Here is an 11,305-nt window from a genome sequence, read left to right as displayed (position 1 = left end):
TGGCAGATGTACGGTAGAACACGAACCGTCACATTCCTTTTTGTAAGGACAAAGCATAGTATCTTCTCGTGCCAGAACTGCCAGGACAACGCTAAGCAAACAAAATGGAAAATTCTAGATAATGCAAATAATGTATGAATAAATGACATCAACATAAAAAGTCAAATGAGTCGATCATGGGAGAGATGGCAGAGGAGGGTTTGTCCACACAGACAAGGAAAACATGTAAAGGTGCATTGGGAATGTTGGTAACATAGAGATATTTGTCCCTAATCTAGCTGCTTGAAGCAACCACCCAAAGCACTGCTGCATGGTGGTTTTTAATGGATGTGCAATGTCAGTACAGTCTGAGAAACCGAAGGGGTTGGTTAGGGGACTCTATTTGAATGGTTTACAGCACAAGATTTGTTATGCACTTATTTCTCCAAGGGCACTATTAGTGGTGCTGCAAAGCTATGCTCAAAGCTGCAAAACAATGACTTCTGTGCCACAGATGCCAATGCAACGTGATGTCTGCATGTTCTAGTAAATAAAGAGATTTTGGCTTTAATTCACAGAAAACAGTGTGTGCTGAAATTGACCGTGTCATGCTCATCAAGATGGTCAAGCCAGTTCCTCCTGGGAATTACTGTTTGCAGGTAACTGCACAGCTACCTGTGTATTAAATGCAGTAGGTGCAGCTTAGAATTAGATTTTGCGTTTAATGATCTGACTTAGAAAAACAGCTGACCAAAAATCTCTGCCTGCTTTGGACAAAAGATGGACTATGACTGCCAGAGATACAGCTGAGGGTGAGACCATAGAGAAAATAAATGTTATTAGCAGAATTACTATTAAAAATTATGTAGAAACTCTCATTAGTTAGGATCAAAATAGATGTGTGAAGGTCCTTCAGGGACTGAAAAATCTAAGCAAAGAGCCAGGAAAATATTCCACAGACCATTAGAGACACCGAGGAAGCTGGTAAAACACCATATATATTGAATATGCAATTTAGATGGTTCGTTTGGGTAATGGAGGGCAAGCTGGAGGGCTGTGTATCTGCTTGTGTGTATGTGTGCTGGTCGCCATCACTTTAAGAAAACAGTGGGACATGACCAGCTGTGTGTTCACTGGACATCGTCGCCTCCAGCACACAATTAGTTATGTGAACATCTCCAAATCCACGAAAGGAGGGAGGAAGGGGACAATGTGTCTGTTTTGTCCAAGAGAGGTGGGCAGCTGCAAGATCTGTAGATTCATGGCTAGACTACTGCTTTGTCCCAAGCCAGTGCTGCAGATCCAAGCAGCAGCAGCAGATTCCTTGCACTAATGCTGAGCCTGAAATATTCCTAAGCATCGATTTAGAAAGGAAGACATGGTCTTGATACCATGGCTTTGATAGCCAAGCATCCCTGTCACTGCTGTGGTGGCGGGCTTTTATTGCTGTTACACACAGGCCATGGGAGCTGGACAAGATGTAAGGCAGAGCTCTTGAAAGCCAGGCACAGTTTGATCACTTGGACTTGTCAAAACCTCACAGTTCACAACCAACGTATTTACGGGAATCCTGCTGCCAACTGACAGCGGGACTGCCGTAAATACATTGGGTCACCTCAGGTGTGGACACTGAGTCCCACCTCCACCACCGCATCCTGGGATTCTGTGCTGATGGGAACCACAGCTCCCTGCCTGCTCACACCCTGGGTAAGGCTTTATCCCACAGCTTCACAAGTGGATGGGAGAGCCTGGACCAAACATCAGTCACCAGGTATTTCACCGTAATGAAATGTGTATCTTGGTAATATGGGAATAATTGTATCTTAGGTTAATAGCTACTGATATCTTCCCTCACCAAGTTTATTTACTCCATTACATAGTTACTGTGTCTAAAAGAGAAATCACCCTCAAGGTATCATCTAATTATCTTCTCATCATTCTGCAAATCTGTTTCATATTACCAATAATCTTATTACTACAACTGCAACATTCATTAAGCAAACAGAGGACAATAAAAATACATACAATAATAGCAATCAAATTAAGTTTGAATATCACAGTGAGTGATGGATAATTCTGGAGCAGATTCTTCTCATAGATTTTTGCCCATTATTTTCTGAGAAAGGTTGAAATAGGTCAAGACAGTCCTATTTCAATTACAGGGTTCTTTTCTGGAGCCTGGCCATTTTATGTGACCCGATTACCACAAAATGGCACAGTCAGGACCAGAAATGGTTGTGGATGCACCACCTTGTGAGCAGGGAGGCATCTCAGCAGAGGCAACAGTGCTGGATTCCCATAGCAAACACCAGTCCCTGCACAGGCCAGCCCGGGAGGCTGCTGGAGATGTGGTGAAGCTGAACGTCTCTTGGTTACATCAGACACTTCCAGGTGACATACTGAATGGTCGTGCATGGGACTAGGAAGCCATCACTTTCTTCTTGACGTGTCACGGCTCCTGATGTTGCACTAAGCGAAGCAAAACCACAGAGAAGTTCTGAACCATCTGTATTTAAAAGATTTGGGGCCTGATCCTCAGCTCATGGCAGTAAATGGAAATGCATTCATGAAGAGCAGACGGCTAGGTTTTCAAGCTGTTGTTGCCTACCACCTGTGCCAGGTTATATTTAGCTCTGTTACACCTGCACAGAGCCATTTGAACATGTATCAAAACAATTCCTGTCCCTAGCTTTGATCCATACTGTCTAGTCCAACAACAGATCATCATTTGTCTCACTGGTAAAATAACTGCTGACAAATGTAAGGGTTTTTTTTTTCAGCTGCAAATGCATGAAAATATATTTGGAACATTTTATGGGTACATTGCACACCTGATGGAAACATTTATGACTGCTTCCTCTCTGGGTACATCAAAAATATCCTCAACCAACTTCACTATTTTTATCAACTCTACTTTTATACTTAATGTTCATTCTGGCCTGGAAATTTTTTTTTTCTGAGTATCACAGATGAGTTTGTGACCTCTTCGGTATGCTGAGCCAAATGACTAAAAAAGAAATCCAGCCTCTGAAGTAAAGTGGGACCCATTAAATCAATGAGGGGATGGTACATTATATGCATGTGTGTATGTGCAAATTTCTGTGTGAGAGGGGGCCATGGCAGAGAGAGCTGCCTGGGTTTAGTCTGGACTAGGAGAGGTTACTGGTCATTGCCTTTTTGTGCTGGCCCAGTCCCTTTCTACTTTGTATTCCTCCAAATAATTGAAATCCCTTTTTGTTTTAATATGCAAGTTTGCATTTATCTCAATAATCCAGTATAACTACTGTAAATATAATAGAAATACAGAGGTACCCAGTTGCATTTTTCAGTAAAGTGGGCAAAGGCATAACAAAAACGGGTTTTTAAAAATACAGCACTCCCCTGGATCCGTAATGGAAGAATGAAATGGGAAGATGGAGGATAAGATCCCACCCCTGCTGGTGTAACTGCTTGTAACTTTCTTTTCCTTTTACCATTCATGTTGTGTGACTTTTCTGTCTGGGCTACACTTGCCTATGACTATGTTCTTGGGGAGAAATGCATCACAGATGATGTATGCAGACAGTTTTAGGAGAAATGAGGTGGGTCCTAGACCACAGGGGCTCCCACTCGGCTGTTAGAAGTGATCTAAGTCTTCTGGTGTGTGAGGAGGAACGAGAGGTGGAAGCTTCCCCCCACCCAGCTTCCCCATAACTCACAGCCTGCGTTACACGCTGGCAGCATTTGTTCTGCTGCGATGCTTTCTGGTCTCAGTCAGGAGATGGAAAAATGCAATCAACTTAAAAAAAACCAACCAAACAAGTACCCCTGGTTTAGGATTTTCTATGTGGTTAGGAGTGATCTGTCAGCCCAGTGCTCTGTCTGGCGGCAGGTCCCACTCAGGACCGTGTTTCATCCTGGTCCTGCCTGGTGACAGGGTACCCTTACTTGGTCTGGAGCTGCTGAGAAGAGATGTTTCTTTTTCTGAGAGAGGAGCTTCTGATCTCCAACACCCTCACATGGCTTAATGGGAGCTCCCCAGAAAGCAGAATTTGTAGGAGATCCTTTCTAGCCAACCCTCCTCAGGGCTGCAGGAGGAAGCAGAGACTAAACGATACCTTGCTAGCTCTCGGTGTGGATCACAAGTTTGGAAATGAACTGTGAGAAACTGGAAATCAGTAACGTGGTTCCTCCTGGCCATTCTCTTGGTGGGATGGAAGCTAAACAGCAGACCTAGGGAATGGGGTTTGCGCTCAACCTCCTCTGATATCTGCAAGCAAAAGGCAAGTGTTTCCAAGCTAGCAGGAGTGAATGTGACAGCAAAGGGGAAACGAGAGCGGAAGGAGAATGAAGGGCTCTGCACAGAGGTGACACCCTCGAGGGTAGAGCTGGCTAGCTGAGACCTTGGCCTGTTTGCAACAGCGTGAGCTATTTGTGACTGGATGCAGGCAGCAGTGAGGCAGTAAAAGGCTTTTTATTTAAGGTGCTGACACTTCAGGAGAAAATGAGAAAAAGAGAGGTGCTATAAGAAAAATACATTGCTTTTCATTCTTCTGTCCTCTCTCTTCTTCCTTAAATTTTATGGGATGAACTCGCTCGATTTAAGTACTTGTCAGCAATGGTGTGACAGGACAATCAAGAGATATCAACAATGCCAGTTGGGAAAACTGCCCAGAAGCCAAGCGCTGGCAGCCGCCTCTGCACTGCCTGGGGGTAAAGCACTGCTCCCTTCCACCTCCTCCCCTCTCCCCATGCACGCCAGGCAGTGAACCTGGTGCACAACCGCCTGCATCCCTGTTATCGAGTCCTGCGAGCCCCCAGGCCACAGGAGCACACTCTGTTCAAGAATAGATGAGCACATTACTAATAAATGTTCGACTCAGACCTAGCTCTGCAGAGACGTCACAAGGCTGGTGAAAGTTAATTTGTTTTTACTGGCAAAATGGCAAAAGGTGTCTCTGGGACTGTTTTGTACAGACTGGGACTGTGCCACCTGGCAGCATTTGTAGCAGCGCTATCTTAGTAGCCTTCACAATAAGCTCTTGCAGATGTTAGCCTCCATCCCTGCTTACTAGGGGGCAAAGCAAGGCAGGCAGGTGGGTTGCACAGTTTCCTGCAAGGCCGTTAGGATGGTGCTGTGGCAGCTAGAGGTGAGAGGCAAGCGTGGGTGATTCTCCATCCTGAGATACAGCTTCCCTCAGGGCATCTTCCAGTCTCTGCAGATATGTTTTAAGTTGCCAGGTTTAGCTTGGGAGCATTCAGACCCTACCTCAGGCAATGTGGATCTCTGCTCTGGCAGTGAATGCTTCTATATCTTCCTCCCTGGTGGGCTTCTCTTCAGGGCTCAGACCCAGAGCAAAGATCTCAACAACCACAGAGCCTCCCAGCTGAAGGGAAGAGCCAACACGTTTGGCAGGAACAGCAATGACAGCTGTGATGGGCAAAGGTGTCACCCAGGACACAGAGGTGCTGCTGCCACCTGCGTCCACTGACTTGGCTGGGCCTCCCGGGAAACTGTGCATCTTCATGGAAAAAGCTGAACTCTGAACATGATATTTTTAGCCTGGTTTCCTAAGGAAATGAAGATTCTGTCACTTCATGTCTGCCCATCTGTCCCCATCAACTTGCAAACGAGTTTGATGGAGCATTAGAAGTCTGAAAAATATTTAGATTTCTAATTGTGAGTATCAGTAGCTGGGTAGAGACGGGAAGTGCAAGGTAATGCATGAATCCCCATCTGACAGAAGGGAAGGAAGGGAGGACTCAGCAGTCACCTGTTCTGTTTGAAAGCTCCTTATGAACCTCAGCACATGGTATTTCTTGCTGCAGACATGGTGGGTAGAGAATTCCCAAAGGGAACGAGCTAGGTTAAATGAAGCAGAAACTGCAGCCTGTCAGAGACACCCCAAATGTGAAACTGAAAAGTCGAGGCTTTGTTCAATTCACAGAGCAACTTGTTTCACTGTCAGCCTCCTTTTCTCTGACAGGTTTGCAGGAAGCTTGTAAGAAAGCACAACACAAAAGGATGAAATCTGCCTTGCTGCAAAGAATATTCAGTTTTGTTTCGTGTTTTACCTACCAGTTGAGGGTGCGTGTGCGTATGCACGTGTACATGTATGTGTGCACTCACTTTAATTTAAATACGTTTATTTAGCCAGCCGAAGGCACTGAAGTACTAAGTAGCTTCTGTGCACAGTAGTTTCAAGCATATATGGCCACCTCCAAGTGCCGACTGTCACTATGAAGGCTTCGCCTGTGCATTTTATTTCCTTCTCTCACCCTGTGGCTGCCTTTGCTTTTCCAAATCGTGTGCTCCTTATGACAGGGTTTATTTCCCCTTTATGTTCCTGGCATACATTTTGAGCATTGCTGTGAACAGTTAGTGAAAGCCAAAGCAAGATCCCTAGTGCCTCCAGTTCTCCTGTTTAATACCTCCCCTAATACCTACCACCACCTTTGACTGAAAGGGTTGTCTCCAGGGAGAGGACTGGCGGGAGATGATGGCCCAAATCTTAGACTCTGTGACCTCTCTCCAACTGTATCTGCTGGCAGTACAGCCCTCACACCGCTGGGCATGCCCTTGGGCCACCAGCTCATTTCCTGGTAAAAAGCTGAGCGCTGGCAGAGGGCTTTGCTGTCATGGCCAATGCAGGTTTCGCTCTGAGCAGCCAGCTCCAGGTGAGGGCCTCACCGTGGGTGATGGCCGCTTTGAATTTCATAACTGAGACGACCAAGGGGTTATCTGAGGGTGAGAAGAAATAGCAGGGAATTAAGCAATCAAGGGGAAAGTGCAGTTTCTTACAAAGAAGTGGTCAGTGGTCGACCTTTGCAAGTCCACAGCAGATGCAGAATGGCTGAAGCGTGCTGGGGACCCCAGGGCAGCATGTCCTGGGGTGACAGCAGTTTCTGCTGCTCCTGGCTGGGGGTGGGCTGATTGCTTTGTTTGGCGTGGGTTAGCCAGCTGATAAATTCATAACTGAGCTGGCGCATTTCTTCCACTTCTGTCTGATGCAAATGAACAAGACCACACTCCCCCTGAGCAAGGAGGGAGTGAAAATTTTAGTAAATGTAGCTTGTTAGGTGGTCTGGTTTTGGTCTCTGCAGGAAAAGAGCTCAGCCGTGACTCTTTAGAGGGCCCCTGGGGAAGAACCCAATAATGTAACGGAATAATGAGTGTCAAGCTATGAAAGCATTTCATTACCAGCATCCTCACCCCGTGCAGCCCCAGTCTGCTGCAGTTATCATGTGCTTCTGACAAGAAAGGTCACTGTGAGATTATCCTGCTTCTGAAACAGAGCGGTTGCATTTCACTGAGAGGGTCCTTGCTCCTGTGTGGGCACAAAGAATTAGCAGATACTCCAAAGCAAAGGGAAAGTTGCACATTGGGGTGCTGCTCAGGGGCAGAGCAAAGGATTTCACTGATGTGAAGAACTGGAGTTGTTGCCCCCATCCCCCCATTTGACCTGCCAAGGCCCCACCATGTTGCAGAGGAAACCAATGGGTAGATTCCTCTCTCCTAAACCTAATTTTCAAAATATTCACTACTTTCCTTCCTAAGTCAGTAGTTACTTCCCTTCATGACCAGGTGGAGTCTTGAACAGATGGAGGTATCTCTGAAGGTGATGGCGCAACTTCGAAGGAGGAGTTGGACCATGAGCGATGAGCACTCCTGCTGCACTTCCCAAACTGCCAGCTGCCAAATGCTGGTGCCCAGCGTGGTGGGGAGGTAGAGTCCATGTGAGGCAGCCTCAGCCCTTGCCTTCCCAACTGGGACAGCCTAGCAAGGGCGCAGCAAGCCCTTGCTCTGCCACGGGCAGCTTGTGTGATGTTGAGTGATTCAAATCCCTCTGTTCTCTGTTTCCTCTGTAGTGAACTACATTTAATGAGTTTCCCCTTCTTTTGGTTTCTGTCTGCTTTGTCTAGCTGGATTGCAGGCTCCTGCATGGTGCTATGGCACTGCCCAGCATCTCCCCTTGTGCCAGAGAGCAGGACCCCAGGAAGTGAGCAGCAGCCTGCAAAGCACCATCGAACCTTCAGCAGCAGGGCTGGGTGGCCTGGGCACTGCAGGGAGAAACAGTGCACTGCAGGGTTTTAGCTGGGACAGAGTTAATGTTTTTTTCACTGTAGCTAGCATAGTGCTGTGTTTTGGACTTATATGAAAATAATGTTGCTAACACACCGATGCTTTAGTTGTTGCTGGGTAGTGCTTGTACTAGTCAATGACTTTTCCAGCTTCCCATGCTCTGCTGGGTGCACAAGAAGCTGGGAGGGGAGGGGGCACAGCCAAGAGAACTGATCCAAACTGGCCAAAGGGATATCCCTTATCATATGATGTCATGCCCAGTATATTTACTGGGGGGAGTTGGCCGGGGGAAGCAGCGACGGCGGCTTGGGGACCGGCAGCGTTGGTCAGTGGGTGGTGACCAGTTGCATCACTTGTGATTTTTTTTTTCTTTTTTTTTCCAGGCTTCATTTCTGTCTCTCATTATTTTCCTTTTTATTATATTATCATTATTATTATTATTATCATTATTATTATCATAATCATTATTATCATTACCATTATTACTATTACTATATTTTAATTATTAAACTGTTCTTATCTCAACCCATGAGTTTTCTTGCTTTTGCTCTTCCGATTCTCTCCCCCATCCCACTGGGGTGGGGGGAGTGAGCCAGCAGCTGCGTGGTGCTTAGTTGCTGACTGGGGCTAAACCACGACACAGGGTTAATATTCAGCCCTCACGTGGCTAATGCAGACCTGGTGTTTTATGAACAAATCTCTCCCAATGTCAGGCCACTTGCTTTCTGCAGCACAGGCCTTTCCACAGTGGCATCTCTAGCTCAGTCTTCAAGGAGCAGCCAGCTCCTTCAGTTCGTGTTCTTCTTCCCCCTTTCCCATACAAGCACTGAGCAGCTGAGCTCTCTGTCCCTGCGGCCACGCTGCCAGGGCTTTCCCTGCCATCGCTGCCACAAGAGAGGGCACCTGCTTTCTCCCCTGCCACAAGGCGAGCTTTGCAGACTTCCATTTTTAGCACTGATGAATCACATTGTTCTGCTGGTGGCAGAGAGCGAATACCTGAGCAGCCCCTACCACCAGCATTTGCTGCTAAACAGAGAGGTTTCACTGAGCAGGTGAGGATGGCTGGGTGGGTGGCTGTGTCTGGTGGCATGGGCAGGAGTAGGCAAGAAGAGGCGACTTTTAATCGAAAGGGTTTTAATCCCACATGGTTCCAAACACACCATGGTACGGCCTTTTCTGCCTTCATTTGCCATGGTGGGGTTGCCAGCTTCTGCACCCCCCAACCAACTCTTTTCCCCTCCTGCTCTCTGCTTTGCCCCACAGACTTTATTCGCAGGAGAAGGCAGGTCATAAGCACAGGTAATGCAAGCAATTTCACTCAAAAAGTGGCAAAAATAGGCACATCCTCCGAGTTCTGAGTTTAGTACATCACCAAGATTGCTCACTTCCTCAGCCATTACTGACAGGGAAGAGGTCAAGGAATTTCTGTAAGTACAAATGAGGTTTTTGACAGAGAATTCCCTTTTATGCTCCTCCATTCAGACTCTTCATTTGGTTCCTTACTGCAGTTGATATTTTAGGCAGCACCTCTTTGGGGGCAGGAAGGATTCCATCCTGAGAACTGCAGGAGATTGATTGTTGTTGCTACAACCCAAAATCTGTTGCTAAAAAACTGTCAGCCTGGGAGGAACCATCAGCTAGAAAAATGTGCCACCTGGCAGGATGTTTTAGGTGCCTCCTTATATTAGACTGTCAGGTCTTGATAGGTATAACTGCTCAATCAGGTAAAAACAGCCAACACAGACAATTTCAATTTTTAACACCATACCCAACAAAATAATTAAGTTTTAAAAATACCTTGCTTGCATTTTTTGTAACAGTTTAGTTCTAGGTTAATTAATTTAAAACTCATTGATTAAAAAATTTAAAAACTGTGGTTTTCTCTTTGATCTACTCTTTTGCTTTTCCTCTCCTAGGACAGTTGAAAGCACTTCTGTCCATTCCTGTTAATTTCTTTTTATGCATTTGGGGTACTTTTTATACCTTTACATTTGTTATGAATACCCTGATCTTTGGGTATTCAACCTGGGACACCTGCAGCCTGACTCCAGTTGCACACTCAAAGCTGTGTAGAAAATGCATCTCTGATTCATTACTCTTGGCCTGAGGACACCAGTGCGATGAGGAAGCACTAATATCAGCGTGCGTTGTGCCTGCCAGGCTTCCCAAAGCCTTTAGAGCTGAGCACCGAAAACCCAAAAGGCTATATTTCATATTTGGTTTTGTTTATTTGCTGGGGGAAGATGGGGGCTAAACTACTGCAATGTTGCTATGCCTTTCAGTCAAATCACAGACTTCTACATGTTAAGTGGCTCCAAAAAGGGATTAATGGTGTTAGGGTACATGCAGTTCCCAAGGCTCCAGCAGGACTCAATCCCGTCTATGACAGGCAGAAAAACCTCCTCATAAATAGTCATATTGAGATACTGGTCGCGTTTGTAATGTTTTGTACAGTGTTTCTGATAAAAAGCCATCTAATCAGCATTATTAGTTGTTTTAAAAGAGCATTTCCAGTACCCCATAGCTCAGAGGCCACCCACCTTCCAGTTCTGCTCTTTGCCCTTCGTCCTTCGGCTGGGGATGGGGAAGATCAGAGGTGTCCAGCCCCGCTCCTGACACAAGCAGACACAGCCACTTAAAACACACAACATGATTTTTTTTTTATTGTTTAATCAGTTTACATTCCACAATTGACAGTTTACTTATTTATTTTTTTAATTTCCCATGAACAAGTTGGTTAGTTAGTTACCAGACAAGATCTTAACTGATGGAAATACAGTATTCTGTGCCAATCTGGGTAAAAACAAAACCAAACAAAATCAAAACAAAAGGAAAATTGTAAGATGTAGCCAGTTTTTCGGCAAAGTCTGGTGATGCTTTCTGCAACTTTTGTCTTTCAAAGTTACAGGGGTTTGTTCAATCCTCCTGTTAGTTCCCTGATCTCAACCCTGCCACTAAAATGATCCTTTAGGGCCATGGTCCTGCAAACACCGATGCATGTACACAAACACCCGTATGTCTGCAGATTAGCACCTTGGAGTTACGGAACAAGAAGTTCGTGTTTGTTTCATGTTTAAATGACTTCTGTTCACCTCTTCTGCAACAATTTACAGGAAGAAATGGAAAAGTACAATACACATGATGTCACATTACTTGTGAAATTAGCCACCACGTTCACACCTTACCAGAACGACCTAACGCAATAGTCAGTTGTTGTTGATGTATTGTTAGCACCGAAGGCCACAGGAGCCACTTTGCCTCTTG

At 45.7% G+C, this 11,305-nt stretch overlaps 1 protein-coding gene across 1 annotated transcript in view; it reads right to left on the bottom strand.

The window, feature by feature from the left end:
- Window positions 1–4,692: 4,692 nt before the first annotated feature.
- Window positions 4,693–11,305, bottom strand: part of TMEM178B (transmembrane protein 178B) — a 243,731-nt gene continuing 237,118 nt past the window's right edge. The window contains exons 4-5 of the mRNA XM_064457322.1: window positions 10,582–10,653; window positions 4,693–6,700 (exon numbers count right to left, since the gene is read on the bottom strand). Coding sequence (XP_064313392.1) covers window positions 6,552–6,700; window positions 10,582–10,653 — 221 coding nt within the window. The 3' untranslated portion in view covers window positions 4,693–6,551. The remainder of the gene's footprint in view (window positions 6,701–10,581; window positions 10,654–11,305) is intronic.

The sequence above is a fragment of the Phalacrocorax carbo genome, chromosome 1, assembly GCF_963921805.1.
Source record: "Phalacrocorax carbo chromosome 1, bPhaCar2.1, whole genome shotgun sequence".
Classification (NCBI taxonomy): domain Eukaryota; kingdom Metazoa; phylum Chordata; class Aves; order Suliformes; family Phalacrocoracidae; genus Phalacrocorax; species Phalacrocorax carbo.
Note: the sequence above shows the minus strand (reverse complement) of the source record. Positions and strands in the feature narration are given on the sequence as shown.